General features: G+C 48.0%; 3 protein-coding genes and 4 non-coding genes across 9 annotated transcripts in view; 1 reads left to right on the forward strand and 6 right to left on the reverse strand.

The window, feature by feature from the left end:
• The window catches only part of MAP2K1 (mitogen-activated protein kinase kinase 1), a 32,785-nt gene extending 15,764 nt beyond the window's left edge, over positions 1-17,021 (forward strand). The window contains exons 3-11 of the mRNA XM_040077028.2: positions 910-1,056; positions 4,192-4,269; positions 4,742-4,793; positions 10,019-10,143; positions 12,259-12,466; positions 12,891-12,955; positions 14,236-14,297; positions 15,165-15,210; positions 16,098-17,021. Coding sequence (XP_039932962.1) covers positions 910-1,056; positions 4,192-4,269; positions 4,742-4,793; positions 10,019-10,143; positions 12,259-12,466; positions 12,891-12,955; positions 14,236-14,297; positions 15,165-15,210; positions 16,098-16,211 — 897 coding nt within the window. The 3' untranslated portion in view covers positions 16,212-17,021. The remainder of the gene's footprint in view (positions 1-909; positions 1,057-4,191; positions 4,270-4,741; positions 4,794-10,018; positions 10,144-12,258; positions 12,467-12,890; positions 12,956-14,235; positions 14,298-15,164; positions 15,211-16,097) is intronic.
• Positions 17,022-17,451: 430 nt separating this feature from the next.
• On the reverse strand, positions 17,452-20,787 carry SNAPC5 (small nuclear RNA activating complex polypeptide 5). 3 transcript variants are annotated; one of them, XM_040077029.1, is made up of 3 exons: positions 20,650-20,787; positions 19,463-19,552; positions 17,452-18,969 (listed from the first exon to the last, which is right to left on the reverse strand). In XM_040077029.1, the coding sequence occupies exons 1-3, from the start codon at positions 20,737-20,739 to the stop codon at positions 18,865-18,867; spliced, it is 285 nt and encodes a 94-aa protein (XP_039932963.1). In that variant the 5' UTR covers positions 20,740-20,787; the 3' UTR covers positions 17,452-18,864. The 3 variants fall into 3 exon arrangements, with proteins under 3 accessions (XP_039932963.1, XP_039932965.1, XP_039932964.1); XM_040077031.1 differs by lacking the exon at positions 20,650-20,787 and adding an exon at positions 20,398-20,422; XM_040077030.1 differs by lacking the exon at positions 19,463-19,552 and having other exon boundaries at positions 20,650-20,758.
• Positions 20,788-21,152: 365 nt separating this feature from the next.
• Positions 21,153-26,431, reverse strand: RPL4 (ribosomal protein L4). The gene is made up of 10 exons (XM_040077041.2): positions 26,202-26,431; positions 24,698-24,869; positions 23,840-23,946; positions 23,376-23,514; positions 22,881-23,005; positions 22,542-22,671; positions 21,951-22,107; positions 21,730-21,813; positions 21,484-21,604; positions 21,153-21,403 (listed from the first exon to the last, which is right to left on the reverse strand). The coding sequence occupies exons 1-10, from the start codon at positions 26,202-26,204 to the stop codon at positions 21,233-21,235; spliced, it is 1,209 nt and encodes a 402-aa protein (XP_039932975.1). The 5' UTR covers positions 26,205-26,431; the 3' UTR covers positions 21,153-21,232.
• Positions 22,428-22,498, reverse strand: LOC120759015 (small nucleolar RNA SNORD18). The gene has a single exon (XR_005703109.1). It is a non-coding gene; the product is annotated as a small nucleolar RNA SNORD18 (small nucleolar RNA).
• On the reverse strand, positions 23,581-23,680 carry LOC120759016 (small nucleolar RNA SNORD16). The gene has a single exon (XR_005703110.1). It is a non-coding gene; the product is annotated as a small nucleolar RNA SNORD16 (small nucleolar RNA).
• Positions 24,027-24,097, reverse strand: LOC120759014 (small nucleolar RNA SNORD18). The gene has a single exon (XR_005703108.1). It is a non-coding gene; the product is annotated as a small nucleolar RNA SNORD18 (small nucleolar RNA).
• On the reverse strand, positions 24,939-25,039 carry LOC120759018 (small nucleolar RNA SNORD16). Its single transcript, XR_005703111.1, has one exon. It is a non-coding gene; the product is annotated as a small nucleolar RNA SNORD16 (small nucleolar RNA).
• Positions 26,432-26,504: the final 73 nt, after the last annotated feature.

Below are 26,504 nucleotides of genomic sequence, written 5' to 3' on the forward strand. Positions count from 1 at the left end.
AACTGAACACTCATCCCAGGTCCCATTGTTTTACTATGCTGGGAACTTCCCTTTTTGTTTTTTTTTTTCTTTGATTGAGAAGTTGAAGCCTTCAGATATTTCTTTTTAAGAAGGGGGCAGTATCATCTTCAGCAGAACTCAAGGAAAATGTGCACGTGCTAAGAATAAACTGTGCTGAGGCACTGGCAGTTTGGGGAGAAGCGAAGGAAAATGCCCAGTTCTGAGATGTGAGAATTACAAAATGCACAAGTCACTGAGGTTTTCTTGAACTAAATCAATTAAATTGACTTTTGTCTTTTCACCCGCTGTGGGTTTAACAGGAAACTTTGCCCCAATTCATTAATATTTGATGCAACTGAGACGTTTGCTGAATTGCCATTGTTCTTCCATTTATTAACCAAAATTTCATTCCCATAATTCTTTTTTCACAATCTTTCCTTTCATACAAGGAACACACTTGTATTGTATGGGATAAACAGTCTAGTGGGGAAAAAGTATTGGGGAGCTTCTAACTGGAGGTTCAGCTCCTTCCTTGCACTAATGCTTTGCAAACACGTGGACAGATATTATTTTTCAGCAGCTGCCTCTGAGTTAGTGCATCTTTGACACATTTCCCTAAGGAAATGTGCTGGAACAGAAGGTTTTCTGCCGGAGAAGTATTTTGTGAAGAGAGGATGGAATTCCTGCCTTTTCATGGGTGCTGCTGTTGCAGTGTTTTCCCTTGGCCACCAGGAAAACAAGGATGGATTATTTTGGGAAAGGGCCTCAGGAGGAGACGAGATGCTCAAAGCAGAGTCAGCTCCGAGGTCAGGGCACGCTCAGGGCTGCCAGGTGTCGAAAACCTCTCTGAAGGACACAAATCCATCCTGAAGAGAGGATCTGATTTTCTTTAACGGGCCTCTTTTGCAGCTGATCCACCTGGAGATCAAGCCAGCCATCCGCAACCAGATCATCCGGGAGCTGCAGGTGCTGCACGAGTGCAACTCCCCCTACATCGTGGGCTTCTATGGAGCCTTCTACAGTGATGGGGAGATCTCCATCTGCATGGAGCACATGGTGAGTGCCTGGAAAATTCCATTTACTGGGGGTGTTCCACTGGGGGTTATCCACGGAGCAAACCCTCAGTGCCACCATCACCACAGTTCTCTGCTGGGCTGGAGATGTGGTTAGGATTGACTCTGCAAACCTGAGGTTGGGATTGATGGGAGATGTTTCATTCCCTTCTCCAGGCTCTGCCCTGCACAAATGCAGCTTCCCAGTTGCTTCTCTTTAATCCTTTTGTTGTATTTCAAAATATTTACCCGGTCCTGCTACTTAAACACTTGTTCTGACTGGGGTTCAGCTTTGGGTTTGTTTTTTTCTGCAGAATGGACCAGAGCTCACGCTGATACTGCAGACTCTATTTTCGTCCTTATTTATATGAATCCGTATTTTGTCCCTTTTTTAAGATTTGACAGAAAATGCAAACGTGCAGAATCGTGAGCAAACCCGGAGGGATCTTACACAACTTCTTTAACGCCAAAAAAACCTATTTTTAACCGTGTTTCATTTTTCATACAAAGTATACATTCTTCCCAACATCTGTTTGCCTTTCTCCAGCCATATGGACTCAAAACACGGAAAATAAATTTTCTGTAATTAAAGGACAGTCAAATTCGTTGCCTCGCTTGGTGGAGGTTTTTAACAACACAGAACACAATAGAGCTGAAGACCTCTTTATTTTTTCCCCTGAAAAGAGCTGTTTCTTTGGAGAGAAGCTGTATTTTTTTTTTTTTTGTTTTGTTTTTCTGGAAAGTGCATGTGATTGTTTTAATGCTTCTCTGGTCCCTCAGAATTTTTAGAAGGGATCGATGGTTGCTTAGGAACGAGCGCTCCCGATCCGCGTTCCAGGCGTGCGAGGGCCCAGGGGAAGGTGTGCAACCCCAAAAAACACAAATTCCTGCTGGGAACTGGAAAGCTGAGCCCTCAAAGTTGAAAGGGAGAGTGAAAAATAGGAAAGCAGGTGTTAAAAATCCCCTGTCTGGGCATCGTTTGGGAATATTTGGAATGTCACAGGGGTGTTACCACATTCCGGAGGAGAGGTGGTGATCCAAGAGGGAAATAAAAGACCTAAAGAGTCTCAATTTGTTTGTCAGTGAGAAAATCACCAGCAGCAGCCAGGGTGTGTAGGTTCCTGAGCAGGGAATAATGTATCTGACAGGGAATATTAACATTTTCAATTGAAGAGAAGGAGAGGTGAAATCTGGTGGCTCGGTGCTGAGTCTGGTCCAGGCCAGACTGGATACATTTTATACACAGAACAACTGATCAATAAGTTAGGAACTCAAAAGGTGGATTATTTAAATTATAGTCCTAATTTAGCATTAATCTTAAGGCAGATCATTGGTAGAAGTTTTTGTTCTCCTTTTGGATACAAAAATGGGTGAAAATCTCCAATCTGAGTTGTTACCACTCAGAAATCTTATTTTTAGCAGTGGGTTACAAAACCCAAGTAGGATTACGAACAAAAAGTTGGAGGTGGAGCGGGGATGGAGCTGGAGTGCTGGATATTTTTAGGTGCCTAAATTCAAGATCAATGCCTAACTTTGCTTAGCAGCAGGTATTTAACAGGCAAAAGCTTTGGAGGCAGCTCCTGCAAGACACTGAAGGCTGCAGCCAACACAAGGCAGCTGAATTGTGTTCAGCCTTGTCTAGGATCAGAGCTGGTGCTCAGGGAAGGGGAAAAAAGGGTTTTTTTTCTGTACAAAATGATGGTTAATATACCAGTATCCCAGCAGAGACAGCTGTCCAGAAATTCAGACTTTTAACAAGAGATTTCTGGAGAAATTGTGAAAATTTCTAGAGAAACCTGTGAAGTTGTTTTTTTTCTGCTGGTGTATTTTTAATCAAGTGTGGAGTATGTGGGTGTGTTTTTTTACAGAACACGTGATCAGGTAAGTATTTATATACTTCTCATAAGAGTTGTAGATTTTTGTCCTCAAATAATAAACTTTTTTGTTCCGGTTTTGTTTTTTTTTTTTTGCTTTCACCGTGTGGAAATGTTGATGAAAACTTCCAAAGGGGAGGTTAAGGCAGACGGCAATTAATTATTCCAGATGGATCTTTATGTCAAGTGTGGGGAGTTATCCAGTGCTGATCCAGCCAACAGGATATGGTTTTAAATTTGAAAAATAACTTTTCAGTCTCTCCTTTGGTTGTATATTCTCTGCTCCAGAGAATCCAGACCTTATGCACAAGTCTATTGTTGAATCAGTTGCTAAAAATAAACAGCATTTTTCCCAGTTTTCCTTTTGAAAAGCTCTTAGCAACAGTGGGATATATTTGCCTTTGCTGGGGGTGTGTGTGCTTGCAGGCAGTTTATTTAATCTAATAAACAAGGCCATGGCTTCCCAGGGAACCTTCAAAACATCTTCTGCCTGTTTTGGTTCTTTCTGTGCCAAGCCAACCTCCCATCCTTGGGAGAGTCACCCTGGACCTGCAGAACTGACAGAGGCATCTCCTCCTGTGCAGGGGAGAGGAGTGCGATGGGGATCTGGCTTCTCTCATCACCCTGGGGTGCCCCTGGCACGGTTTTCCAGAGAATCTGGGAATTCCTGGATCCCTGGAAGTGCCCAAGGCCAGGCTGGAGGGGCTTGGAGCAGCCTGGGGCAGTGGAGATGTCCCTGCCCCAGGTTTCGAGGTCCCTTCGTTCTGGGATTTTCAAGCAGAAAACTCTTGTCTCTTCCAGTGTGCTGAGTTTTCAGCCCCATAATGAGGATCAATAAAACCTTTTCTTTGTGTCTTTGGAGGAGGAGGATTATCGTGGGCGGCTGTGGAAAGGAAAGAAAATGCCTTGGACTGAAAATGACAGAAACCTGTGAAATCCTTCCTGCTTGCTTGTCACTGTTCGTGGCCAGTGCTTCCTTTAGGAGATGCAAACCGTGGAAATGCTGCTCTGCAAGAGCATTGTGTGCAGTGTTTATTTGAGTGGATGTTGTTAGTGGCCAAATGTTTGTTTAAAATAAACACAGACCCGACTGATTCCTCCTGAGGAGAGATTTGTTGGTTTCAGGTTTGCACCACAACAATGTTAAACCACACACAAAGACATTTTATTTTTTATTTTTGAACAAATCGAGGCTTCAGTTTACAGCTTAGAATATTTTTAGAGCAATTTGGTTCAAGTTTGACTGTTCAAATATTTCTTTTTAGGATGGTGGCTCCTTGGATCAAGTGCTGAAAAAGGCCGGGAGGATTCCAGAGCAGATCCTGGGCAAAGTCAGCATTGCGGTGAGTGGCACCCTGTGGGGCTTGGAGGGGCAGTGCCACGTCCAGGGATGAGGGAGAAGGGAATATTCCCAGATTTTTTCAGTGTTTCTCTTCAGTTTTTGAGTTTCTTCTCTAAAGCATGTTTGTACGTGGTAGCTCTGGGCACTGGAATGAGCAACACATTCTGGAGCTGCTGCTTTTGCATCACTTGATGCTTCTGGATAAGAGCTGAATTAACATCCTTTTTTTCAATATTACCTTTTGCCCTCCATTCTGCAGCAAGCTCTGTGTCCAGAGCCTCCAGGAAGGGGTTGGGTTTGTGTTTTGTTTTCCTAGTCTGAGCTGGAGGTACAAATTAAAGCTCAGTGTTGATTGGCAGTGGTTACATTTTGGGATTTCTGTTAAGCTGCGTGCATTTGGAATTCTTGTACGGACAAAGCATTCAACTCTCTCTTCTGCTTCCTAAGTTAATTTCTTTTTCATTTGTCTCTAGGTAATAAAAGGACTCACATATCTGAGAGAAAAGCATAAAATAATGCACAGAGGTGAGATAAAAGTTTGTGTTTTAACTTTCCTTGAGCATCATTTTTATTCACATTTAAATACCTCTTTTTTTTTTTCTCTATGCTTGTTTCTTTATGGTTCCATCTGACTTTGGTTCAAAGGGTTTTTCTTTGGCAGTGTAAGACAAACTTTTTGTTTTAAATCCAAATCTCTTACCATGCCTATCAGGTATCTTCAGCTTCTGTCTCCCTGCAGCTTTTCTGGGTTTATAATCCATGCTGGAACTGCTGTTCTTGCGTTCTGTGTGCACACACAACTTGAGACTGATTGCAATTAAAACCTCTGACCTGAATTTCATTTGACTGTTCAATAGGCACTGCCATTAGAACTTTTAAAAGGGAGTCACTTTTTTGCCCATCTGTCCTACATCCACATGGTGTTTATTGAGAGCCTTCAGGGAGAACTGCATCCTTTTTATACGTTACAAACAATTAAAAAAACCACGGTGAGGCTGTGTAAAATGGGAGTGTTGCTTCTCCTGGGTCTTTAGTTACTTCAGAGTAGCTGTATTGGATTATTTTCTGCTTTCAGTTGCCCTTTTGAAAATCCAGCTCCTCCATTAAAGGATGTTCCATTAAAGAAGAATGACCCTTGGTACAGTAATAAATCCACGATTGCTGCTGTGGGTGTGCTGTGAAGGTGGAGCTTTGGACCACAGGAGAATATTCAGATTATAAAATATCCGCAGCAGACATTAATACACGTCTGAATTTACATTTACTGCCCAGACCAAGAGGAGGAATCAGCAATCCCAGCTTGCAGAAGCTGTTGTAGGATCACCTTACACATGGAGTTGTGTTTATCACACATTCCCGCTTTGTGGGGTGTTTTTCTAAAACAAATATAGCTCTCTTGTGGAGCAGGGAGGTTGAAGGGAGACTCTAAACATTTCTGGTGACAGTTTCAAAGTCATTTGTGTCTGTTCAGAGCATAAGGACTCCAGGGAAAGAGATCACCTTATTTTAGGGCATCCTGGAAGAGTTTCTGCTGCATCTTGTTGTTCTCAAGTCAGCCACAGCAGTGGGTTGTTACTATGTTGGCTGCTTGGGGTTTGGGTTTTTTTTTAGGTTGATCTTGCTGAGCTGAGGCAGCAGGTTTTATTTATTTATTTTCATTTTTGCAGTCTGTCAATCTGATAAATCCAAAACGAAGCCTTCCTGATCTTGTTTAAGTGCAGCTTAACCTTGTGGTATTTGCTCCATCAGAGGCTACACTGCAGGTTCATGGGCCAACAAAAATTCCTCTTCTACGACAAAAGAATTCCTCTTCTACAACAAAAAAAATCCTCTTCTACAACAAAAATTCCTCTTCTACACTGCTTCCAGTTTTACTGGGTTGTGAGTGTCCCTGCAGTGTCAGATTCCATGTGCATGCTGTGGTTGTAATGTTTCAGCTCCGTTTCCATCCCGTGTGCTCTGCCAGCAGCAGGAATTGGTGACCCTGTGCACTCCTTGCAGAAGCTGCTCCGTGATCACATCACATCTGTGATGTCTGATGCAGAGGGAGCCAAAATGACATTCTGGGAGCTGCTCGTGGCCAGTGCTGGCAGCTGAAAGGAGAATCAGTCAGAGCAGTGAGAGGTTTTCACTTCTCTGGAGAGCCAGAGCCAAACTTGCAGCTCCTGTCCTCGATGGCTCTGTGCCACAGGCTCTGTGCATTATTTGGACACCCCTTGTGAAGGGTGGAGCGCAGGTGAAGCTGCTGCTGGTGGTTTTTGCCAAACTGCCTCTTCCTTGAATCCCAGCTGAAGCAAAGAGCGCTGGTGAAAGCACTTTTCCTGTAACTGTGTCAGCATTGTTTTATACACAGCTCTAATAATGGCAGATTTCTGTGCTTTGCTTTCTCTGCTGCGCTGACAAGGTGAGAACAGCATCTCACACGGGCCGTTTGTTCTCACTCAGCCATCCCTGGGGGAAATGTGTGCACTTGGTGGGTTTGTTTGCAGCAGGATTTATTGGAGTTGTGCTGTGGGGAGGGTGGGTGACCTAAAAATGAGGAGACATCCCTGTAAAACATGAGAACATGGCAACAAAGGGCCAAAAAAATCTGTTCTTAAATCTAAAGACAGCCAGGCTTGTGAGAACTCATTTGCAGGAAGGAATTTATTCTACTGCTGTGATTTATTACTTGTGGCAATATCAGCAAGTTTGGAATATTTAACCTGAACTGCTCCAGTGCACAGCTGTGTCCTGGACTAACAGAGGAAAAGTGTTCTCTTGTCGTTCCAGACAGCTCAAGGAAGAAGTTTTCCGGGTTTTTTAGAGCAGGAATGGAAAATACAGTCCTTTTTATAGAGGAAAAGACAGTTCTTTTATAGAGGGTTTGCTCATGTGGAGCACTGCTTTGTGTTCTGGTCCTCTCTGAAGAGACAGGAATGAAATCACAAAAACCTCTGGAAGTTCAACTGGTGGGATCCAAGGCAGGCACAAGAAAGGAAGGGATGAGGAACACGACTGTGCTGGATATTTTAATAACATCTCCTATTCTGTTAACTAAAGACATCTGTGGTGCTGTCTGGAGTTTAATCCTCTCGGGGCAGTCTGTCCCTGCAGAGAAGCTGCTCTGGAAGGTTTTGAACCCCAGCTGGAGGCAGCAGCCTCAGGGCAGCAGGCACCAGCCAGCAGGGAAGTGTCACTGCTCTGTTCCAGAGGATTCTCCTGAGATCCTGCCTTGGAAGATTCCAGTAATGTGCTGCAGGACACATCTCTGATCCATGTCCTCACAGGTCTGCCCAGGAACTGGCGCAGAGTGAATTCTGGGCTGAAGGGGTTATGACAACATCCAGGGCCACCTTTGGATGAAAGGAACTTGTGGGGCAAGTTCATTCCCAGCAAACTTCCCAGAAATGACCAGGGATTCTGGAAACTTCTCTGTGTTCCCAGCTCCCTTTGCAGTGTCGTAAATCCATCCCCCCAGCAAAGGGCTTCTCTAGAATTCTCTTCCTGGCTTGTCAGGGGTGGTATGTAAAATATCTCCCACTTTCTTTCAAACTGAAATGCTTGCATAACACATTGTGTGTTCCTTTTGTCTGTTCCTCGCAAGTTCCAGCGTGGATTTTTGCAGGAAGCCTTGGCTTTCCTGCTCCTCTGGTTTCCAGAGAAACTGCTCAAGTGCTCAGAGGCTCTGGAGTGAAAATAGAATAGGTGCTACATTCAGAAGGGTGGAAAGGCAGCAGCCTTCCAAACATCACCCCGATCACATGGGGAGCCCTGTGTGGAAAATGGAAATACTCCGGGGAGGAGATGGGGCTGCTGTGCTCGTCTGAGAGCTGCAGTGTGGCATTGCCACCTGCAGAAGCACTCAGGGAGAAGGGGAGCCTACAGGAGACCAGGGGGTTCTGAAAATTAAAGCTGCTCAGAAAGAGAATTGTGTTTGGGGCACTGACAGTGGAATGGTAATGGGTTTTTCTTTGCCATTTAATGATGAGGTATCGATGAACTCTAGAGATGAGAGTGAGGATTGGCATCTTTGTTCTGAGTTGAGTTTGTAGCTGTGCAGCGACGAGCAGCACAAATCTGGCTATCTGGGATTTGTTCAGTGCTGCTGTGCCTGCAGTGTGCTTTGCAAACCCTGTTTTTCCCACCTTGCTTTTGCACAGAGCTTTGGGTGCAGATCCCTGTGCAGCTGGGAATCTCGAATCTCTGCTCGCTGCTTCCCTGCTCCAGCTGCTTGGGCTTTGGCTTCGGTTTGTTTTTTAGCTCCTGCTGGAGTTTTAAACTGCTGGCTCAAGCTCCCAGCCTGGATTCTTCCTTTCCACGGTGAAATTTCCCTGGGTGAGGTCTCTCAGCAGGCCAGGCTGGCCCAGAGGAGGCAGAGCTTGCAGAAGATCCAGCTGTGTGCCCACCCAGCCAGATCCTCTCCCAGGGGTGGGGAATTGAAAGCAGCGCACACAAAATACCTGCCTGGATTTTCCATCCACAAATCACAGCGGGGAACTGTGCCTGGGCAGTTGCAGTTGCCTGGCAAGGGATGGCAGGGACAAAAAAAAATGGAGCCACAATTTCCCAAAGCAGATAATTATCCAAACTTTGTGTTAATCCTCAAAAGGGAGCTGGGGGGAGAACAGCTGAAGTTGTTTTATTTTCCCCTCCCCATGGGTCTTTGTCACATCAGTGTCCTCTTCCCAGGGACATCCCGTGGGCATCCCAAGCAAAGGGCAGCTCCTGGAATAGATCTGTGCTTAAGAGCAAAAAAACAAATGAAAATGTGGCAGCCTGCAGACTTCTGAGTCTGCCCTAAAGTGAAATTATGATTCTCTTTCTTCAATTTTCCAGCTCCCTTTTTTCCTGCAGCCTTGCTCTGCCAGTGTGGGCTGTTGGCTGCTTATTTTTGATAATGTGTTGGTAATGACCAGTTAAGCAGTGAGACACAGGGAAAAAAACCTCCTTACAGCTGTAAAAGAAACTCTGCACGCTTGTTCCCTGTACCTTTGCATTCACAAAGAGCTGTTATTAGTTGCTAAGCTACCAGTGACCCTTATTAAATTTCCATTTAGGAAAAGTGATTAATTCAAAATCAGGAGGGGGCTCTGGCACAGGGAAAAAAAAACCAACTCAAATTATTTTAAATACACATTTTTGATAATAGGAAAAATATTTTTTCAGAGCTTTTAAAAAAAACAACAAAAACACCCAAATCAAAACCAACAAACAAACCCAAGACCACCACCCAAAAAAACCCCAATAAACCCAAACCCAGAAAGCAAGAACCCACTCCAGGGAGTGTTTGGCCACAGGATGATTAATCCTATGTAGGTATGAAGGAATGATAATGTGGCTGCTGTGATTAATTGACCTTTGTAAAATAAATATCTAGGGCCTCTTTATTGATCGTTTCTAGGCAAAGTATCATCATTCAGGAGGAGTTATGCTGTTGTACACTTATTTATCTCAAAGGAGATCATTTATCTGCAAGGAGGATGTGGATGCCCAAAACTAATATTTAAAAGCCAGGAAATGGGATGAAATCAAAAAGCTGACAACCTTTTTTGCATGTATAACTTTGAATATTTCTTCTTATTTATCTGTAGTTAAAGAGTCTGTGAGATGGGCCCAAATCTCTGATTATTCCCAGAGAGGGGCCAGAATTGTGTCACAGAAGGGAGACAAAAGGAGGCACATGAGAATCCTCACCTCACATTGTCAGATTTCCTGCTTTATCTCCTAAGTCCTCCTTTTCTTTTTTTTTTTTCCAATTTATTTTCCAGATGTGAAACCATCCAACATTTTGGTAAACTCTAGAGGTGAAATCAAGCTTTGTGACTTTGGTGTCAGTGGGCAGCTGATCGATTCCATGGCAAACTCCTTTGTTGGCACGCGCTCCTACATGTCTGTGAGTACAGCTTTAGGTGCGGGTTTCACAGCTCTGCCTTTGTCAGGGTTGAGTTGTCCCGGTTCTGGTGACCAAACAAGAACCAACTGTTGCTGTTCCTGGTTCAGCTCTTCCTGCATTCCAGGAATATTCTGGTGTCATATCAGATTGTCGTGTGGGGAGGAAGAGCTGTTGCAGGAAAAGCCAAAAACTTGGAATATTTATAACGCTCCAGGAGAGCCGGGGCTGTGTCTGCACTGCAGAACCTGGCCAGTTCTTGCCTTTGGGGGTTGTACACGTGTGTCTCCCAGAAAATCCCAGTGTTTGTGGTTTGTTTTCCTTGGGAAGCGTGCTCCTCTTCCCACTCTGTAGGCACAGCGGTGGGACTGCTCCCAGATCCCAGCGTGGCTGCAGCAGCAGGAGGAATCCTGGCAGTGGGCAGGGAATTCACCTGGGGCTGTTTGCAGCTCCTGTGGGTGAGGAACACCTTGGAACTTCTTTCCAGAGGAGCTCTCTGTGTGATGTGCAAGCCCCAGCTCATGGCAACAAGAGCTCTTTCGTTCTCACGCACCTTGTTCAGCACACAATTAACTGCTGCACTTGTTCCCAGCCCTGGCTGCAGGATTGAAGCTGTGTGGGCTTAGACTTGAAGGGAAAAAGCTTTGATGCAGCCTCTGTTCAGCAGGAGCCCTGCATTGTCTCTGTGCCACTTCACCTTGGTGACACACCTGAGATCAGGCTGGCCTCGAAGTTCTCACCTCTGGGGGCTGTTGCTAACGAGCAAACCCAAATCCAGAGCTCCAGCTCATCCCTGCTCCTGCCTTTCCCTGGCTCTTCCAGGGGAAGGGATGAGAGCCATGTGCTGCCTGCCTTGGCTTCTCTTCAGTTTGTTGTTTTTACAGGCTGAGGGTTGGCTTTGCTCTCTGGCATCACAGACCAAGCCACGAGGGGGGTTTTGTCTCTTCTCTTGCAGTAGCTCCCTTTGCACACTTCTGTACATACAAACCCATAGGGAATTATTGCATGCAAACATCCCTTTTTACCACATGGAGGTCTGTAAAAACAACAGTGCTTAACTTGAACAGATTTCTAGATTTTAATGATTATTTATAGAACAAGTGCTCTCTCTGTTTCCTGCTCTTTCTCACCCACCCACCTTCCTTTACGCTTGTATTTTATGAAAATCTTGGGATTTGGACATTCTTATTGCTGTCCAGCAGTTGTGTAGTTTGTTCCAGACGGCTTTGGAACTGACTGAGGTGGGACACTGGAGAAAACTCAAATATAATCTCAGTAAATGCTACAAAACTAATTAAACAAAACTATCACCCCCCTATGGCAGAAGGAAGAGGCTTTTCTGCATTCTCACATTCTCTGAGAGGGAGTTTCAAATTGCATATGTATTTTTTCAATATGTGCATGTAATCAGAGAAGAATCTGCACCACTTTGGTAAAATAGGAGCTTCATTTTAAAAGGAGTAGAGAAAAGTGAACATTTTCTCTGAGAACTCTCAGTAAAAATGGATTTAAGTAGATTGATGTATTAATAATTTGAGGAGCCATATTCAGCACTGAACATAGACAAAGCAGGTGCAAAAATTAAGCAGAGGGAGTTGGTGCAGCCCTCGTCTGCTGGTGTTGGCAGAAGCAGGAGGTGGACACACTGCTCACAGCTGAGGGTCTGTGAAGCAGTGGGACTGGAATAGCCAGATACATTTCTGATCATGATTCACCTGACCAAACCCACCCCAAACCTCAACACCTTTACGGTGTGTGGATCTCCTAAAGACAATACAAAAGATATTTTTGGCTGAGTCTGATCTCGCCTGCAGAGCCTTGTGTAATACTTCCAATTAGATGTGCGCTAAAGAAACGAACCAGCACAGAAGAGAATAATTTCTGAAGAGTCTCGCGGTTGTTTGCAGTGCTGGAATGTTTGGGGAACTTCAGGAAATACAGAGGACAGAAAAATATTTTCTGGTATTTCCAGGAAAACACCAGCAAGTCACTCATTTGAGCATGCTGTGCTAATAAGCTGAGGTTTCATCCTTTAATTTATCCAGGTCGTTGCAGAATGTAATTTTTTTTTGTCATTTCTTGTTACAAACCTCTCCTCCCCTCCCCTGTGTTTTGCAGCCCGAGAGGCTGCAGGGCACTCACTACTCGGTGCAGTCGGATATCTGGAGCATGGGGCTGTCCCTGGTGGAGATGGCCATTGGCAGATACCCCATTCCCCCTCCTGACTCCAAGGAGCTGGAACTGATGTTTGGCTGCCCCGTGGAGGGGGATTCTCCGGTCACAGAGACCTCTCCCAGGCAAAGAGCGCCCGGCCGACCCATGAGCTGTGAGTTCCTGAGCTCATTCCCAGCACCCTTCCCTGCCACTGTACCTGATCCTGCTCTGCACACTGGGGCTTTAAACATCTCAAAAATCAGTAGTGGGCACCTGGCTGAGCTCCAGTTGGAGCAGAGCACCAGAGACCCTTTTGTTGGTGCTTCTCGTGAGCAGCCCCGAGGTCCCACACTCGGGTGCGTTCGCTCTGGATTTCTCCCAGATGCTGCTCCGAGTGCAGCAGGGTGGTTCCCGGTGAAGTGAATGCTTTGGGTCACACCTGGAAACGTCTCCTTGCATGAAAGCGTTTCCCTGTTGCTGTAGCACCTTTTCCCTGTAAATCTGCTGGGTGCCAGGTGCCAACAGTGTCAGATTTTGGCTCCCTAAAGCCGTGCAGGGACAGTGGCACTGAGCCCACCTCTCCCATTTCTCCCCAGCCTACGGATCGGACAGCAGACCCCCAATGGCAATCTTTGAACTTCTGGATTACATCGTCAATGAGGTAATTCATAAACTTAAAAATCTGCCCTTTACAACTGTAAACTTTTAGAGCATCCTGGAGTCTGGGGGACCCTGGGGTTAGTGCTGTTTAGTCTGGTTTAGCCTTATGACTCACAATTCTCTTATCTTTCAAATAGCTAAGCTCCAAAGCTAGTTAGAGATTCCTATTTTAGAATGGGTCGTTTCCAGTATTTTCACAAGTATCACTGAAACTTGTGTGACTCCACTGCTTGTGTTCCTCAAAAGAAAAAAGACAAACATGCTCATGTTAGCTGGCATTTGTAGCATTGGATAACAGTTGTTCCAGCTGGATGAATTATTGAAAAGTGTCCAACTCACCCATTTCAAAGGCACAGTTGGTGTCTGGGTCCCTGCGTTGCCTGTGCCACTGAGGAACTGATAAATTGCTTCTGTAACTCATCTGCTTGCACAATTCTCTCAGATTACAAATCTGTTTTGCATATTACATAACAGCCCAATCTGCCAGCACCGACTCTGGGAACAGAGTTAGCATTGAATTACTTCAGCTGCTGTGCTCCTGCTCCTGCAGCATCCCTGAGGGGGTCAGTTTGGGCTGAAAAGCTGCAGGAGCTGAGAGTTTGGTAAGATTATCCTGTGCCACCCCGATTTAGCACAGACTTCTTCAGCAGGAGCTGCTCCCTCCAGCACAGGCTGTGCACCAGTGAGGGAAGAGTGCAGGCCTTGTCTGTGCTCTGTGCATAAAAGTGACTCAGTGTTAAGGATGGAAACTTAACCCTGATCCTGCAGCAAAGTCCTGGAGGAGGAGCCAACATCTCGTACCAAGGTTTATGCAGTCCCCCTTCTTTGTTTGTCAGAATTCTTTCTGAATTCAGAGCCTGAACAAACTCATTCCCAGGGACAGAAAATTTACATCAGAAGGACTATGGAACTAATGCTGTGCAGGGCATCTTCCCTCAGCAGTGTGGAGAATGACAGGGTGCTAATTAGCGCTCTGAGCCTTCTTTAATGAGACCTGAGGCTGTGCTCACCCCATTCAGGTGTGTGTGTGGAGAAAGTAAAACATCCAACCAAGCAAACCCCAACAAAACCCACCCCACAGCAGGGGAACTCTGATTTGTTACTGAAACACCTGAAATCCTGCAGCTGGCAGCAATAACCCAAATCAGCCAGGGTTTTACAGCTTTGCTCAGGTGTGGGACATGTAACCGGGTACGTTGTGCATCCTCGTGTATTAGTTATGCTGAATGATTGCTGAATTTGTTTGTTTGTTTGTTTGACTGTTTCTTTATTTATTTACAGCCACCTCCAAAACTGCCCAACGGTGTCTTTGGTTCTGAATTTCAAGATTTTGTTAACAAATGGTGAGCATTTTCCTCTCTGTTTTCTCTGTGGCTGAGTGACGGAGGGACACGCTGGGCTCAGCCCTGCTTTGTCCATCGGGCACTTGGCAATTACAGTCCCTGCTCCAGGCCAGGGCAAATGTAAGGAATGCAATCGGCATAATCCTCTTGGGGTGTTAATTGCCTGAAGTTCATCCAGAGGAGCCCCAAGGCTCAGGGAGATTCTCCTCTTCAGCGTTTCTGAATTTCTGCTGCTGTGTGCAGCTCAGAGCAGCCCTTTCCCAGCCTGAGGGAGTGACCCCCAGCACAGGCAGCTTCTGCAGGGCTCAGGCACATCATCCTGCAGAGCCTGTGCACGCCCTGCACGATCCTGCAGGCTCCAGAGGGTTTTTTCTTGCCCAGGAACCAACACCTTTGTCCCAGCAGCCATTCCCCCACCTCTTCACTTGCACCTCAGTGATGCCAGCACTGCACCAGTGCTAAAGGGAGGCAGCTCACTGCAGTTCAAAAGTTTGTTTATTTATCAAATATCTGTATTTACAGCTGCCAAAAGGAAGCACAGTCATGTAACAGCACTACTTGATACTGAGCTTGAAGAGACTTGGGGCAAAGAAACGTGAGGGATGGAGGGGTTCACGTTGTTTTCATTGAAATGGGATTTATCTCCCCAGCTTGGTTTAGACACTGAGCAGCCAGAGACAACTCAGGATTTCTTCTCTGGAGCTGTGGAACCCACAGAAGGGAACTGCAGGCTCCCATCTCTGTCTGAGTGGCACCTGATGCTTTTATCGAGCTGTGCCACCAGACCAGAGCGGTACAACCAACAACTCCAGCCTGATTTTAAAAGATAACAGAGTGTAACTTGTGCACCACTTTGTGTTTTCCTAGTTTAATTAAAAATCCTGCTGAGAGAGCCGACTTGAAGCAGCTGATGGTAAGTGAAGGTTTTTAATTGGATCTAAGAGCCCTTTCCCAGGCAGGTTGGCTTCCTCAGCTGGCCCGGAGCAGATCAGAGTGGCCTCCAGGCTGGCTGGTGGCCCACGAGCAGCTCAGCTTGAGGAGGAACAGCTTTTCTGAGCTAGAGATCAAGGGGCTGCAGGTTTCACACCCTCCTACAACAGGGACTGGCAAGGAGACCAAAAAGTCCGCTGGGTTGTGGAGTCTGCCATTTGATAATCACAACGGGTGACTTAAATTAATTAACAACAGAGTTCTCTCTTGGGTTTGTTAGTTAAATGATAAAGTATTGGTTAATACTTTTAGGAGAACAAAAGAACAAGGCTCCACGTACCATATGGACTAATTAAACACATTTTTAATCATCTGTTGTGAAACACAAGATTTGTCACTTTATCTTTGTCTTGCAAAATCTATAGAACTCATTACAAACCCTGCATTTTTTTCCCTGTGTGAAATAAGCATATCAATCTCAGTGCATCTTTTTTATGGTTTGAAGCGTAGTGCCAGGACTTCAGCCGTACTGCAGAAAATCAGGTTTTCCCTGCTGCACAATAATGGTGCAAAATGCAGAGAGACTCTTTTTATTACCAAAAGCCTTTTAGTGCCCAGGCAGACATTTTCCAGAGTCTTACCTCGAGTGGCTGAGTCACATCCTTATCACTCCTGCTGGTGCAAGCGCTCTGTGGCAGGATTCCTCTGGGATCCTTTGCCAGGCGCTGCCCGTTCCGCGGAAAACTCCGCGCGTGGTTTGCAGTTTCCCAGCTCGATCGCTGCGCGGGGATTTGTGGTCCTGGGTGCTCCTGAGGGCTGCTCCTGAGCAGGCTGAGAGCTGCCACACTGACCCCGTTCTCCTGTGCCCAGATCCACGCTTTCATCAAGAGATCCGAGGCGGAGGAGGTGGATTTTGCGGGGTGGCTCTGCTCCACCATCGGCCTTAACCAGCCCAGCACCCCCACGCACGCCGCCGGCGTCTGAGCGCGGGGGCAGCTCCTGGACTGTACCTCTGGTGACAACGACGCTCTCCTGGTCCTCTTTCCTCAGCTTGTACCTGTTCAAACATGTATTTCACCTCTTAAGGAAGAATGTCTTGATAGCATGTGCCAAAACGGTTTTAAATCTCGTCCTAAACTAATTGGTATCGTACCGGGTCCCGTCGTTCACTGACCAAATGTAAGCTGTGTAAGTTCCAGTGCTTGCTGATTTTAGGTGATTTATGGATATTCTTTCTTAACAAAAATATCACTGGGGCAAGAGTGGGGGCGGTCGGCCCCTGGCTTGTTTGAACTTTTCTCAAGACTCTTTGTAAATCGTTGGTACTTCAATCATGCTTTCCCTGAGCTCCCCGGGCTCGGGATCGGGATGCTCCGAGCCTGTCTGTGAGCATGCTTTGCTGCTGCCCAGCTGTTCCTCAAAGTTAGGCTCCAATGTTGCTGTTGTCTAGAGATCTCTCTCTCTTTTGCAGGTGAAGAAGGCAAGAGCTCTGCATTTCTCGGAATGCACAGGGCAATATTCTAATTGTAGACTTGTTCATATTTCTATATTTATTTTTCGAACATATCATCATCCTTGGATTTAGTGATGTCTTTCTAATTGATTTTTAAAAGTTAGTTCTTGGAAGTGTCCTATGGAATCGAGACAATGATCCAAGCACTTTGCTTTCTTTTAACCTAAAGAGTCATGACAACTGTGTTTAGTGTCTAAAAGTGTATGAAAATCCTTTATTGTTTTATTCTCTCGGATGTTTAGCAATGGGTTCTCTTAATAAATAAATATATTATCAAGTAACTTCTTGAAGCTTTTTTTTTTTTTTTTTTTAGAACGTGACCCAGGCTTTAATCTGGTCACTGCACTATAAATTTCAGCTCTTTGAAAAGATGCTTTAGATGAGGAAATACCTGAAATTCTTCCCAGAAGGAATCACCATCAGCGGGGACACGAACTTCCACATGGCCAGAGGATCGGGTATCAAAGGGCTGGCACAGCCAGCAGGGCAGGAAATGGCTCAGGGACACATCCAGGGCTTCCTCCAGCCCTGAAGTGACAGCTGGGAGGGCGTAAATCCAACACTTCCCTGAGCTTTACCTACACCCAGCAAACAGACCCACGCCAGAGCCTTTTGCTGTTGGCTAAAAAGAAATACACAGCAAGGTTTGAGAGGTTTAACTCCCACTTTGGCCTCCCCAGACAGCAAGAATTCGGGCACCGTGAGCACAGGTGTGGGGAAGGACGGCAGGAGGAGAACTTTATTGCAACATGCACGAGAACTGGGCTGTTCAAATCCAAAAGCAAGGGAGTCGTTCACAAAAGCAGCAGGAATTCTATCCATGAAAACTACTCTGAGCACAAATAACGTTTTTCAACAGTCAGAATTATCCTTTGGAGCTGAAATGTGCCAGGAAAGGCCAGGATGGCTCCTGAGCTCCTCCCAAAGCAGCTCCTCACACACAGCACTGCAAGGGCTTATCTGACCATAACGGTTTTGGCTCAGACTTTAGGGATTTTTTTTACCTTTAGAGATTCTTTAACCTACCTAAAGAGATTCTTTAACAATCTCTTCATTCCTGTTCTAAATTCCTTCATTAAGATAGCCAGGATCCTCAAAACCTTGGACAGTCTTCAGTACAGGATGAAGCCACATTTACACCCCAACAGTTTCCGTTGGTACAAACCAAACAAGAGCCAAATTAACACTCATTAAACAGTGGCAGGAACTCACTGGAGGCTGAATGTCAGTTCTGACCACTCCCAGGATACCAAACACTTTTCCAAATGCAAAAATTGTGGAGATTTCACATCACTTTCCATTTTTAATTAGGTTCTTAAACTCCTCATGCTCCTCCTTGAGAATCACATGGAAGCAGGTGACCTTGCTTTGATTAATGAGGTTACAATGAGAGAAAAAGAAAATAACACCAGCTCAGGATTATCAGATTATTTTAAGCACCACAGATCATTTCTTACTCTACAATTTGTGGACAAATAAAAGGCTCCTTGGCTGCAGAAGTGGAAAGTCCTTTGGGACAGACTGACAGAACTGAGGAGCACCAGGAGGACAGAGAGACCTCCCTGCTGTGCACAGAACTGGGCTGACACTGGGAGGACTCTGGGAGTAACTCCAGCTTTCCAGGGAACTGAGAACACAGCAGCTGAAGGCTGGAGACAGCCGTGGACACATCTTTCCTCACCCTGGATCCTAAATTCCCAGTTTAGGCAAATGAGGTTATCATGTAATCACTGGGGCAGCACCAGCCCCAGGACCTGGATTTGTTTCTCACATCAGTTAGTGAGAACAGACTATTATTGCTTTTAGTGCGTGTGTTAATTAGTCTGATTGATCAATCATTTCTCCCTTCCACATACAAAGATGTCATAAGAGCTACATTAGGTTTGAAATGTGGAATGGGTTATGCTACATATTTGTGCAGCAGATTTTCATTCTTTCAGCATCTGAGTCAAGATGTGCCCAGCCTGTGAAATTCCTGTGTTCAGTGTCACTGCCCTCAACTCTGATATATCAAATAGTTCATATCCACACACAGCACAAAATGGAAATCGCTTGGTGAGTTTCAAATGAATGAAGAAGAAATTCCTGAGTCTGTATTAAAAACCATCTCTGATTTTTTTCCTCTCAAGAATCAGATTCTTCCTCTTCTTCCTCCTCTTTGTCACCCTGAAGACTGAGGTGTAACTGGGTTTGATTGATGGCAGCCTCGTTGTCCATCTGCCCGAGAGTCTGTCACGAGAAAAGCGCTGATTACAAACCCAGCACGGACCCCCAACGCTTCTCAAATCACTGTCAGAGCTGTGCAGTCACTGCCAATGAGAGATCCCAGAGCCAGAGCTGCTGACTGAGTGCCCATCACAGCAACAAGGCCCTGATCTCCAGGGAGAAGCTGCACCTGGGGCGGGCTGGCCACGTACTGAGTGAAGATCTGCAGCACCTGTGCCTCCATCCCCATCCCCAGTGCCACGAAATATTTCCTCAATGGCGAGCCAAAGCTTCACCACACAGGTATTTCCCAATGCCCCTGGAAACACGGTGCTGCTTTTGGGAAGAGGTGAAACCCTTGCAACGAACCAGCAGCAGCACAGACATTTTACAGCTGAGCTCTGCACTGATGAGAAGCATCGAGAGGAGCCGCAGAGGAGAAGCGGGCAGAGCCCAGCTCTGCTCCTGCTGACACACCCAGCCCTGGGGCCCCTCCGAGCCCCGGGACCCCCCTCACCTGCTGAGTGTCCTCGGCCAGGGCTGCCAGCGGCACAGGGGCGTTCTCCTCGCCGGCCTGGATCATGGACTGCAGCGCCAGCTCCTCCACCTGCGGGGAGCACTGCTGGCACTCACAAACAGCACAGCCCGGCCTGCCTGGCGCTGCTCAGCCTTTCTGACCCCCAGAATTGGGGTTTTCTACCTGTCCCGCTTGGAAAAGCTTTGTTAAAGCTTCTGCACTTCTGTTCTACGCTCCTTTATTACGGTTTGCGTGAGTCTCTAAACCCAAGCAGTCTCCAGTTCCACTGCCTCAAACCAACCCTTCTCCATCCATCAGCTAAGGCAAACCACACATTGATCTCTTAGAGATTTATCCTGTTCATCCTCAGAATGACATTTATCTCTTAATGTATGCAGACAATCACCATTACAGGTACCTCTTACAGATGTATCCTGCATACTTACATTTATCTCTTAACGTATCCTACATCCACTCACATTTTAGAGATTTATCCTATGTACATTTACAATGACATTTATCTCTTAATGTGTACTACATGCATCACACTCACATTTACCTTTTAGAGATACATCCTGCAGACAGGATATATAAATAAGATCCTATATATTTCAGAGATACATACTACTATATATATACTATATGTACTACTATATATCTTAGAGATATACCTTACACATTTCTCTCTTAATGTATGCATACACTCACATTTACCTTTTAGAGATGTATCCTATGCACACTCACAATGACATCTCTTAATGTGTACTACATGCATCACTCTCGCATTTACCTTTTTTAAGAGATATATCCTACAGATAGGATATATAAATAGGATCCTATATATTTTAAGAGAGACATCCTACTCACACATTTCTCTCTTAATGTATACATGCAATTACCTCCTAGAGCTGTACCCTACACACACTCACATTTACCTCTCAGAGATGCACCCTGCACACAATTAATTCACCTCAGAGCTGTACCGCACCTCTCAGAGCACCGTGGATGGCTCTCCCTTCCCCAGACCCGAGCCCCCGCAGCGATTCCCCGCTCTCCCTCCCCCAGCCGCAAGCGGGCGGCGGGCCCGGCCTGTGGCGGAGCAGGGCCGAGGAGCAGGCCCGGCCCGGCCCCGCCGCTGCCGCTGCCCCTCCCGCGGCCGCCCCACGCCCCGGGCCGTCCCCGCGCACCCGCAGCCGGCGGAGCTGATCGTGCAGCGCCGCCTTGACCCGCAGCAGCGTCTCCTCCTCCCGGCGCAGCTCCCGCAGCCGGCTCAGCATCGTCCCCGCCGGGGGAGGCCCCGCCCGCCCCTCACGTCACGGGCCGCCGCGGGACGTCACCGCGCCGCCGCAGCGCCACCGCGCGGCCACCGCCGGGCACTGCGCCCGCGGCCGCTGCAGGGGGAACCGCGAGACCCCGACCCCGGCTCCCGAGCGATCCCCGGCTCCCGAGCGATCCCCGGCGCCCGAGCGATCCCCGGCGCCCGAGCGATCCCCGGCGCCCGAGCGATCCCCGGCTCCCGAGCGATCCCCGGCGCCCGAGCGATCCCCGGCGCCCGAGCGATCCCCGGCGCCCGCCCCTGACCCTCCATCGATCCCGGCTCCCGCCGGCTCAGCCACACCTCTCTTCCCCTCCCTCCCGTCGCGGAAATTTCTGTTTGGACGCCCGCTCAGACACACAGAGCCGAGCCGGATTCCGTTGATCCAACAGCGTTTATTAGGGACAGACCCCGGGCACAGCCCCCGCGGGGGCCCCGGGGCAGCACGGCCGCCGTTACGCCTCGGCCTTGGCCTTGCCCTTGGCCGCGGGCTTGGCTGCCTTGGCTGTCTTGGCCTTCTTGGCAGCGGGCTCTGCCTTGGGTGCAGCCGGGGCCTTGGCTGCAGCCGGGGCCTTGGCTGCCAGCTTGGCCTGGGCCTTGGCTTTCTTCTCTTCCTTGAGTTTGTGCTAAAACAGAGAGAGAGATGATCAATGAGGGCAACATCCCAAGCACAAGCCCCAGCTCCGAGCGTGGCAGCCCCACTCACGTTCTGGGCGTGCCGCAGGATGGTGTTGCGCCGCATGGTTTTGGCATACGGGTTCAACTTGATCATGATTCTTAGGTTCTTGAGTGGGTTCTTCTTCAGGACCCTGCGCTGAATCTTCTTCCTGAAAAGCACAGCCATGTTTGTATCATCGGCTTATTTCACAATGCCACTTCAGCTAAATTACCCCTGAAATTGGGGAAGCTGCACTTCCTGCAAACCCTTTGTTCATTAAATAGAATCACTTACTTTGGAGCACGCAGGGCCTTCTGGATTTCCTGGCTTCTCATGATTCTTCCAATATCTGTATTGGTCATCTTGTGCATTGGCAGGCTGCGAAACCAACGTTCAGAGCGTGAGCGGGTGATAAAACCACGGCTAACTCACCGTAACCCGGCACTTAGGAGCAAATCCCAGTATCCCTTTTCCTGGGAAAAAGGGAGCTACTCTCCCACGCTGGCTGCACTCACTTGTAGTCGCTCTTGAGCGTGGCAGCCTTGCGCCAGGTGCCGTAGAGATCGTCCAGCTTGCGGAAGGCGCTCTCTGTCCAGATGCAGAAACGCCCCACGTGGCCCCCGGGAGCGAGGCGCAGCAGGTTCAGCTTGTTCACGTTCAGAAGAGTGATTCCTGCAGGAAACCAGGCAAAGCAAGCCCTTCAGCTTGCCATTCAAATCCAGGAATGGGAGGCTAAGCAATGCCCAAGATGCAGAAAGAGATTGGGGGTTGCTTCTGGATTTGATACTACGCAGCTATGCACACTTCTGTATGAAAATCAGTAGAATTTTTAAATTATTAATAATAATAATCAGCCTTTTCCCAGTGGCAAACTCAGCAGCCTCATTTGTGCCCCAGACACAATTCAGGGTTGGGAACAGCTGCAACCTTTGTCACAACACCCTCAACATCACCCCAACAGGGTCTTACAAAGAACACATCGAGTACTGCAGCAAGTCAGAACTTCCACATAATCATGTGTTTCAGAAACACGGACCAATGAAGTGGAATCTCATCATTCCGGGCAGTGTCCCAGCAGAAGAGCGAGGGTGTCCCGGGTTCATTACCTGGGATGTTCCGGAAAGCTCTGATGATGCCGTTGTCCTCGTTGTAGATGATGCAGGGTCCCCTGCGCTGGATGCGGCGGCGATTCCTCATCTTGCCCTTCCCGGCCCGCATGCGCTGGGAGGCGTAGACCTGGGAAAAGCACAAAGTGAATATCCCAAGAGCCCAGAGCACGCCAGTCAGACCCAGTACACTGCTGCAGTCAGAACTTCACCATCACCACTGCGGATCTGCAACACGGACCAGTGAGAAGTTCATCATTCTCCAAACACAGAACTATTTGGAATTCCTACTCTACTCACTGCAGAGTTGAATCACCTGTGTTTTGCCCTTCAGCTCACCTTTTTGATGTCATTCCAAGCTTTAAGCTTCTTCAAGAGGAGAACAGCTTCCTTGGTTTTCTTGTAGCCTTCAACCTTGTCCTCAACAACCAGAGGAAGTTCTGGAATCTCCTCAATGCGGTGGCCTGGAGAGGATTTCACAAGACACTCAGTGTTGCTCACTGACCCTGGCTGGACCCATTCCTCAAGGTTATTGTTTTATAAATAAATTCAATATGATACATATATTGAATTGAATATAAATTCATAAATGATACATGATAAATTAAATTCATGATGGAAATTCATGAAATGAGGTCAGGCACAGTAACCAGAGCAGTGAAGTTCCAGTGGTGTCTTACAGGTCTGTCCAACACAGGACTCTGTGTATCTGAGTGTTGAGTAAATCTCTGCCTCCACAGACAGAATTCAAACTGTTCTGCAAGACTCCATTTAAGCCACCACAGGGTACCCAACGCTGGCTCTGACAAACAATTCCAGAGGCAGAATTCTCACCTTTAGACATGACCAGAGCTGGGAGGGCAGAGGCAGCCAGAGCAGAGCAGATGGCGTAACGCTTCTGCATGATGTTCACTCTGCGATGCCAGCGCCGCCAGGTCTTGGTCGGGGCGAACATGCGGCCGCCGCGACACATCTGGGAGCTGCAGTTAAGAACAACTTTTCTGGAGCTTTCTTATCCCCAAAGTGACTCTCTATTGCTTGCTCAGCATTAATGGGTCGTCAACCACCTGTGCCAGGACTGTGACAGCAGGCAACTGTCCCTGGGCACAGGGTAAGGCGCAAATTACGACATCATGGCAAGACAGAAGGGGTCGTGTGGTTCGAGAGTGGGAATCCCATCAAATTGAGTCAGAGCTGCATCCATTACCTCAAGATTCCACCTCATGTTTAGGTAATTAAAAACTGTTCTGCTGGCTGGGTTCTGTGTCCCCAAAGCCAGCACAGCCACGGAAGGATACGTTTCCAAAGGCGCCCTGGCCAGAGCGGTGAGTGCCACCACCCCGGACTCGCGGGATTCGGGCAACGGCTCTCCCAGTACCCCATGATTCGGCACTGGTCTGGTGACCTGCAACAGAAAGAGGGTTCATTCAGAGAGTGACACCGCTGCCATGCTCCCACAGTCACAGGGATGCTGAGCTCAGGGCGCCAATCAGAACTTCCACACAATCATGTGTTTCAGAAACACGGACCAATGAAGTGGAATTTCATCATTTCAGCATAACAAATCTTGATCAGGAAAACGTGATCCTAGTCTATTGATTGATGTACTTGATTCTGACCTAAAATCTTTAAGACCCTTATGTTAAGCTTGATCCTCAAGCTGGAGGTCTGACTTAGCACTGCTAAATCCAGCAAGTTAAAATGTTTCTGTGAAACTTAGAAATAAAGTTAAAAAGGTATATTTAGGTGAAATTTAGACCTAAGATTAAAAAGGCACATTCCTAGCACAGACTTCTTGGGAAGCAGAAGTTATCTGCACCAACAACAGAAGCAAATCTAATAAACGCCCGTTTGCAGTTTTTTCTCAGCGAATGCCTCAGGCAAGTCTCAGGAGGTCAACGTGGAGCAGGGATTTTCACCTGGAACACCTTCAGCCATTTCAAGCTTTTCCTGCAAAGAACGACGAGTCCACCCAAGGACCTCAGCACTGTGATACTTCCAGCAAGACCACGGAGCCCCCCAAAAACACCACCCCGATGCCGCCCAGAACAGTAAAAACACCGCACCCCAAACCACTTAAAACCACACCGCTAACTGGCCTCGATCACTTCTCTTAACCCAACTCCAGCTTTACTTGCAGTGAACCCCGGCTGTACCTGCCAGCTCGCTGACGGCGTAGGGCTGCCGGTTGTTCTTGCGCAGGTTGGTGTGCACGAAGTTCACCACGTCGGGCCGGATGGGCGCCTTGAACACGGCGGGCAGCGTCACGTTCTTGCCCGACGCCTCGCCCTTCTCGGAGTACACGGAGATCAGCGGCCGAGCGCAAGCCTGGGGGCAAGCACAGACCCTGTCAGTGCAAGGAGAGCGAAGCCCTGGCGTTCCGGCTCCTCCGGGTATTGCTCAGAACGAAGGAGTCGTCAGCTCAGCAGTGCCAGCACGCTGGCAGCAGGCAACTGTCGCCGAGCACTGGATAAGACGCAAATTACGTCATCACAGCAATATTTTACTCGGAGTTGTGCTCCGCAGCTTGTGGCCTGGAAAACTACACCTGAATTCCCAAGGGATTTCTACAATTCAGCCTCTGGGCTCTACAATAAACCCCTTCAAAACTACTTTGCATCTACTATTAAAAAAACCCACCCAAGTGTTAATTAAACTCTCGTAATTCGAACTAGAAAATGCTGTAACCAACTTCTCTACTGCAATGAGTGCAGCTCATCAGTCTCAGAGTGAAGCCTGGACCTTCTGAACAATCTCTGGTGCTTTAAAATTTGTGCAGTGAAAATTTAAGCTGCTCTCAGCACCAGCTGCTCATCAAAAGGCTGAAAGGATGCTCAAAAATAGCCAGAGGATGAACAGCACCCTGTAAAAACAGAGTTTTAGCATTATATTATACTGGTTGTTAATTAATCTAGTGGTAACAGTACAGGTAAAGCATCTTCCTTTTTCCATCTGCAGTTCATTTTAGAGGTAGTAAAACATGCTAGAACTCCAAACTAGCTAGCTAACAGCAATGGAAGAGCCAGCTCTGCATGTGACACCGGTCACGAACAAGGCTCTGGCCCTGGTGTTAGCCCAGAGACCCCAACACAAGCAGCAAACTTGATCAGGACGAAGACATCAGAGCACCATCTGAGCTGTACTGGCAGGAAAAGTTCTGTATTTGCAACCTGATTCTACACCAAAGCCTCTTAAAGCCTGTTTTGCAACAACAAAAAGGTTAAAAAATGCGATATACAGAAGCCGCTCTTCCCACTCTAGACGGGCGCAAACGCTCCCGTGGGGCCTGTTTTGCTTTAGATAAATACATGAGGAAACTACAAAGCGCTGCCAGATGGCGATGGGGACCCATCCCACCCTGTTCCATGCCCATGGAAAGGAGAACTTTGAGCGGACCACGCCGAGCTCCCGCCCGCGGCCTCCCCAGCCCGGCCCGGCCCAGCCCCGCTCGGTCGCTCTCGGGCTCCACGCGGTCGCCGAGCACTGACGGGCCCAAAATGGCGGCCGCACGCCTCACGCCTCACGCCGCCAGCGCGGCCCCCGAGCTGCCCGTGGCTCGGCCCTGCCCGCTGAGCTCTGCTCCCCCGGGCCGGCCCCGCTGCCCGCCCCGCTCTCCCCCGGCCCCCCGCTCCCCCGGGCCGGGCCCGGCGCTCCCCTCACCATGGCGGCGGAGCTGCTCGTGCGGCCGCCCGCCTGCGCCGCGCCCCGACCGGAAAAGGAAGGACTCGTCACCCGCCCGTCGCTACGTCGGTGTCCATGCGCGTCCCGACCGCCGCGTCTGCCGCGCCGGCCGGTCAACCCCCGACCCCAGTCCAAGCTTCGGAACGAGCTCCAGCCCCGGCCCCAGTCCCCATCCAAGTCTCTTCTGCCCCGCCTCGCCCATCCCGAGCCCTTCGGGCGCCTCTGTCCCTCTCAGATCCCCGCCAAAGGAAGGGACTCTGTTCCGGCGGAGGGATCCAGCGT

This window comes from Hirundo rustica, chromosome 13, assembly GCF_015227805.2.
Source record: "Hirundo rustica isolate bHirRus1 chromosome 13, bHirRus1.pri.v3, whole genome shotgun sequence".
NCBI lineage: Eukaryota > Metazoa > Chordata > Aves > Passeriformes > Hirundinidae > Hirundo > Hirundo rustica.

Bases quoted from the DNA above. Each gene is read 5' to 3' on its own strand.
- SNAPC5 (XM_040077029.1), bottom strand. From the start codon at position 20,739: ATGCTGAGCCGGCTGCGGGAGCTGCGCCGGGAGGAGGAGACGCTGCTG. The intron at 19,553-20,649 runs GTGCGCGGGGAC...TGCTCCCCGCAG, and splicing joins ATCAGCTCCGCCGGCTGCGG to GTGGAGGAGCTGGCGCTGCA. The intron at 18,970-19,462 runs GTGAGGGGGGTC...TTCTCGTGACAG, and splicing joins TGGCCGAGGACACTCAGCAG to ACTCTCGGGCAGATGGACAA.
- RPL4 (XM_040077041.2), bottom strand. The intron at 23,515-23,839 runs GTATCCTTCCGT...TGCAGCTCCCAG, and splicing joins GCCAGGGCGCCTTTGGAAAC to ATGTGTCGCGGCGGCCGCAT. The intron at 23,006-23,375 runs GTGAGAATTCTG...AATCCTCTCCAG, and splicing joins AGCTCTGGTCATGTCTAAAG to GCCACCGCATTGAGGAGATT.